Consider the following 6,343-nt stretch of genomic DNA (forward strand, 5'->3'; position numbering starts at 1 on the left):
TCTTCTTAATGAGATCTATCATCCTATGAAGTTTCAAGTCCATAGCTTTTACACTTTTGGAGAAAAGGCCTGGACAAAAATAAAGTATGAAAATTAACAAGGGCAATAACTCAAAAACTAAGATATGCAAAGTATCAGTTTTTGTGCACTTCACTTCTTCCGAATGAGATCTATCATCCTATGAAGTTTCAAGTCCATAGCTTTTATACTTTAGGAGAAATGGCCTGGATAAAAATAAAATATGAAAATTAATAAAGGGCAATAACTCAAAAAATAAGAAATGCAGAGTACCAGTTCTTGTGCACTGCACTTCTTCTTAATGAGATCTATCATCCTATGAAGTTTCAAGTCCATAGCTTTAATAGTTGAAGAGAAATGGCCCGGACAAAATTAAAGTATGAAATTTAACAAAGGGCAATTACTCAAAAATTAAGACGTGCAGAGTACCGGTCCTTGTGCACTGCACTTCGGGTTATTGAAAAAAGCTTGCATACCAAGTTTGAAGTCAATCAGACTTAAAGTGACTGAGTTATGCTCCGGACAAGCTTTAGGGGACGCCGACACCGCCGCCGCCGACAAAAGTAATCCCTATATGTCACCTTTCAAGGCAACACAATAATAAGTGCAGAGTACAGGTTCTTCTGCATACGCCTTCTTTTATTAATATCTATCATCCTATGAAGTCCATAGCTTTTATCAGTAATAGTTATAATACATGAAATGAGTTAGTTACAATGGCTGGGGATCATCAAGGGATGTTTCTACTAAAAAATGGCGAGGTGGTTAGGCCGAAATGTCGCACAGCCAGTGTTATATCCTCGTAACTAACGAGTTTCATATACTATAACTGTTTTATTTCAATGGCATTATTTTTTCTTTTTTTTTTTTTTTTTTTTGTAATAGAAATAAATAAATAAATTGTTAGCTACATTACAGTTATTTATGCTAAGGCAGTTTTCGCTGCAGAAAAAAAAAGATATACAAAAGAAATACAATGTTAGAGGCGGATTGTAAACTGTCTAGATTTAAAAGGGCTTTTCAGTTGAAATAATTCATTCAAATGAGAGTAAATTTTATTTAATTAATCATCTTGTTTACATTTTTCATTGTATTTAGTTTATTTTAAATTTATTGATTCCATTTTTTTGCTTCTGGGAATGTTGGTTACCACTGCCCCATTGGAGCCTCTGTGAAAAAAACTATACTGATATTATACAAGGTGCAAAGCACTATACTGTTATATAGCAGTCGCGTTTTTTTTCCTATATGAATCAATGACTAGAAATGTGTCATCATGCCACCGATGCCCCGCATGCAGCCAAAATTTCAGATGTTATAATATTTAGTTCCAAATTTGTTTGCACAAATTATTTTTTTCATTTTAAGTTCAAAGCTCTTAAAACTTTTCAATGGTAACACAAACCGTTTTCATACAATGTTCAAGGCACTGAAATTATTCAGTCTTAACCTTTTAAAAATAGCATATTGCATATTTGTAGCCAAAATAATGGCTACATACATTTCCACAAAAGTATGAGTGCTGAAACTGAAAGTTCAAAATTTTTCCAACATTCAGGAAAGATAAGTCTGTCCAAAATCATTGAACAACGACCAAATTCAAACTTAAACTGCTTATTCCTAAGATGTATCTACATGTATATTATTTTCAAAGTGAAAGGGACATAACTCTGCCAAAAAAAATCATCAAACCATGACCAAATTCCAACTTGACCTGCCAATTCCTTTGACATATCCATATGTCAAATTTGAGTTGAATATGTAACACTGTTGGGTAGTTATGAACAGAAACTGTAAATTTCGTGTTATTTTCTAAGTGAAAGGGGCATTACTCTGCCAAAAATCATTGAACCATGACCAAATTCGAACTTGGCTTGGGCATTCCTTTGACGTATCCATATGTCAAGTTTGCGTTGAATGTGTCGTACTGTTGGGGAGATAATGAACGGAAACTGGAAATTTCATATTATTTTCAAAGTAAAAGGGGCATAACTCTGCCAAAAATCATCAAACCATGACCAAATTCGAACTTGGCTTGGGCATTCCTTTGACGTATCCATATGTCAAGTTTGCGTTGAATGTGTCGTACTGTTGGGGAGATAATGAACGGAAACTGGAAATTTCATATTATTTTCAAAGTAAAAGGGGCATAACTTTGCCAAAAATCATCAAACCATGACCAAATTCGAACTTGGCCTGTATTTTCTCATGACATATCCATATGTCAAGTTTGAGTTGAATGTGTTGTATCGTTGGGGAGATAATGAACGTTAACTGAAAATTTCATATTATTTTCAATGTAAAAGGGGCATAACTCTGCCAAAAATCATCGAACCATGACCGAATTCGAACTTGACCTGTATTTTCTCATTATATATCCATATGTCCAGTTTGAGTTGAATGTGTGCAACTGTTCTTAAGATAATGAACGGAAACTGATGATGACGGAATGTTAGAATTGCACTCTCTTCTTCTTAATGAGATCTATCATCCTATGAAGTTTCAAGTCCATAGCTTTTATACTTTGGACATAAGTAAAGTTTGAATATCAACAAAGGGCAATAACTCAACTCAAAAATAAAGAAGTGCAGAGTATATGTAACAATTCTTGTGCACTGCACTTTGGCATGCATTCCAAGTTTGGAGTTAATCCAACTTATTGAGACTGACTTATGCTCCAAACAATTAAACTTAAAGGACTGCCGACACCAACAAAGACACTGATACAGCCGACAAAAGTAACCCCTATATGTCACTTTTTTCAAAGCGACACAAAAAACCCCAACAAATTTTCAAAATATGATGATACATGTGTATTTCACATCTATACATTTATTTCTGTTCATCTAGGGTGTCTTTTCATATGTGCATTAAGGCGGCTCTTTTTTGAAAATGTGCAATCGCATAATTCACACTTCAATTTCTTCTCAACATAGTGCAAATTCTTTATGTGTTTTTGAAGATTATTATTCCGTGCAAATAAGACACCACATATTTCACACAAAAAATTCCTTTCAATATGCACTTTCATATGATCATTTAGTTTACCAAATGTTTTACATAAGCGACTGCATATATCACATTTATAACATTTCTCACTAGCGTGTTGTTTCTTATGTTTTATGAAACTAGATCTTAAAGAAAAATGTTCATTACATACCTCACATTTATAAACTGTCAAAGCAGTGTGTAACTTCATGTGTGTTTTACGGTTAGAATTAAAGGAAAATAAACGACCACATAATTCACACATATAATTTTTCTCACCTATATGGCACATTTTCATATGTGCATTTAGTTTCGACAATGACGGAAATAGGAAATTACACATTTCACATTTAACATGTTTGTCACCAGTGTGTATTTTCATATGTTTTCTAAGAGAAGAAGAATAAGAAAATTTTTTAAAACAGACTTCACATTCAAAATTTTCCCCACCAGTGTGTACAGTCATATGTTTTTTAAGATTACCATTTTGGGCGAATGGATGATGACATATTTTGCACACATATTTCTTCTCACCTGTGTGTACTGTCATATGCATTTTAAGTTTCCAAGAGGTCACAAATGAACGCTGACATATTCCACATGTGTAATTCTTCTCTCCAATGTGCTTTATCATATGTGCTTTGAGACTACATTGGTGTGAAAATGATTGTTGACATATTCTACATTTGTCACCAGTCATATGTGCATTAAGAGAACGCTTTTCTGTAAAGGAACGATGACATAGGTCACATGTATATTTTTTCTCACGCGTGCAACTAGTGTGTATCCTCATATGCCCTGCAAGACTCTGAATGCGTACAAAAGAACGATGGCATACTTCACATTCATAATCCTTCTTACTAACATTTTCTGCCATTATGTTTCAATAATACAACTGTGCACACCAATGAACGCTGTCCTATTTCACAGCTATGTTTCTTCTCAAAAGTGTGTACTATCACATGCACTTTAAGAGTACAAGTATAATAATGACTGTGCAAAAATGAATGCTGGCATACTGAACATTTGAGACTTCTCTATCAAGTATGTTTTATTATATGCAATTTACAATGACCACTGAGCGCATATCTCACATTAACAGTTTTTCTCACCAGTCATAACATGGAATAAGCTGGTAACTTCTTCATGTTCTTGAAAAAGATTGATCACACAATTAATATTTCCTTCCTTCTCACCAGGACATTTCCTTCCTTCTCACCAGAACATTTCCTTCCTTCTCACAAGGATGTTTAACCAACATGTGTTTCTTCAACTCACATTTTCGAATACGCGAATATTCACAAAAATAACAGCAGCTGTATATATTTTCTTAGCAGTGCGTAATAACAGATGATGTTCAAAGGCACTAGAAGAAAAATTAATATGGGTTTTCCCAAATTAAACAGATAACAGTTTTCTCATTAGTGTTAAGTACCTGATGTGTTTTAAGATTTTTTGTCGAAAATTTTTTTTTTCACAAAGACCACGTCTATACTTCTCAATTTGTGTGTTTTCCTTCAAATCATCAGTTTTACAACAGGAATCATCAATCATTATTTTAAGCATCTCTCTCTCACCATAGCTCATTTTCACATCTTTTGTAGGAAGCCACTGCCAGAAAGTACATGTAAAACATGTTTGCCCCTATTTAATAAATAGAAAACAAACAAAAAGTCATTTTAAATTGTGAATTTGCATGTTATCATTCAAATCTCAATTTTAAGAACAGAAATTTTAACATCTTTGCAACAGTTACTGATCATTTTTTTACCAGTTCTTTTGTTTGTTAATGTACATACATTTTGTTACAAAAAATCACTTTCTGTAAGTTCTACAATTGTAATGACCTTTTCTATTAAACAAGAGGGCCCTGGATCATTCACCTGGTAGAAACTGCTTGAAAGGGCCACAATAAGTCAACTAAGGATGGGAAATTTTGTTATGTTACTGATAGAAAAAGACACTGCTGGTAAAATATGACATGCTTACTGAATTGGTTTATGCAGAATTTATTTGAGTTTGATTCACAGACTTCCCAAAATACGTCGGTCCGACGGACATGTCCGATAAATTTTGATTAGGTCCTACTTTTTTATAACGGGTTGGTCTGACTGTCTGGCTTTTCCAAGCCGCATGTATATGAGTGAGACTTAAATCAAAGCACAGAAGGCGCTTAATTTGTTTGGGTCTCAGAATGTCAGAAAGGTGAAGCTTGTGAGATTATAAACCAATTTGTTTTTGTATAGTGCCACCAATGCTTTCCAGCGTTTTAAATGTAGTAAATTGGCTATAAGACTAATTGCAATGTTCACTGATTTTAAATTCAATGTTTATTTGACTTAAACAATTTGAAACAAAAATAAGTTGCCTTAACTGGGATTTGAACTCCAAACCCCTTGGCCACGGTGAAGTAATATTTAAACAGCCTGAAGAAAACCATTTTATTCTAAATTAGGGTTTGTAATGACGCTAAATGTTGTTTAACACAGATGTAAATAATCATGGAGCTTACTTATAAGCATGTATATCTATAAAGAATAAAACAATATTAGAAAAAATGTTCGACCATTCGGGAACTATTTTGCTTGAAAATTAATGTGCTTGTTATTTGACCATCTTTACGCAGTGATGTCCCCTGAATTTTTCGGCGTTAGTATACATATAAAGGGAAGTAACCGCTTCAAAAAAGCGGACTACTTTCGGCATTTGCAATTAACAGCATCAGAGTCTGAAATTTCGCTACCATTATTATAATGATTATTTGTTTGGTCTGACAACCCAAACAAATAAAAAGGATTGGTGCAACAAACTAAATACCGTATTCCGGTATATACCGGGCAAGGCGCTTGAATCATAAAATGCTAAAATTTTGCCTTTTTACCCAACGGAATGAACTTTAATAGGTCTAATTCATCTTTTCACACCGATTTATGTATAATAATGAATGAAAATGTAAAAATTGGCGAAAAAACGATATTTGTCTACATTGTATTTTGTGATCATGATTTCTGCAAGCGTCTAGAGGTACTGCTCCAATCCTGTATTGAATTAAATCCCATGTATACAGAATGGCGTCATTAAAGGAGCCAAACCTGGGAAAAAATCAAAAATCTACTTCAGAGGAGCACGCAGAACAACAGTAAAAGAATGAAAAGAATAAATTTGAGACAAAAATTTATGAAAAATGGAAGCAGGACCGTTAATCGTTGGTGTATGACAGGGAGGAGATGAAAATGCGCTGTATGGACTGTGCCGATTTTTACAGCAAAAAATAAAAAATAAAACCGAAAAGTGTCTGAGAAGTATGTCAAGTTTTCCTTTGATTTTGAATAATTTT

General features: G+C 33.6%; 1 protein-coding gene across 2 annotated transcripts; it reads right to left on the reverse strand.

The window, feature by feature from the left end:
• Positions 1 to 1,061: 1,061 nt before the first annotated feature.
• Positions 1,062 to 6,114, reverse strand: LOC132750651 (zinc finger protein 726-like). 2 transcript variants are annotated; one of them, XM_060740660.1, is made up of 2 exons: positions 5,992 to 6,114; positions 1,062 to 4,650 (listed from the first exon to the last, which is right to left on the reverse strand). In XM_060740660.1, exon 2 carries the CDS (start codon positions 3,881 to 3,883, stop codon positions 2,861 to 2,863), a length of 1,023 nt encoding a protein of 340 aa, XP_060596643.1. In that variant the 5' UTR covers positions 3,884 to 4,650; positions 5,992 to 6,114; the 3' UTR covers positions 1,062 to 2,860. The 2 variants fall into 2 exon arrangements, with proteins under 2 accessions (XP_060596643.1, XP_060596644.1); XM_060740661.1 differs by lacking the exon at positions 5,992 to 6,114 and adding an exon at positions 4,996 to 5,286.
• Between the last annotated feature and the right edge of the window lie 229 nt (positions 6,115 to 6,343).

Source organism: Ruditapes philippinarum, unplaced genomic scaffold (assembly GCF_026571515.1).
Source record: "Ruditapes philippinarum isolate M1 unplaced genomic scaffold, ASM2657151v2 ctg8366_1_1_1_1, whole genome shotgun sequence".
NCBI lineage: Eukaryota > Metazoa > Mollusca > Bivalvia > Venerida > Veneridae > Ruditapes > Ruditapes philippinarum.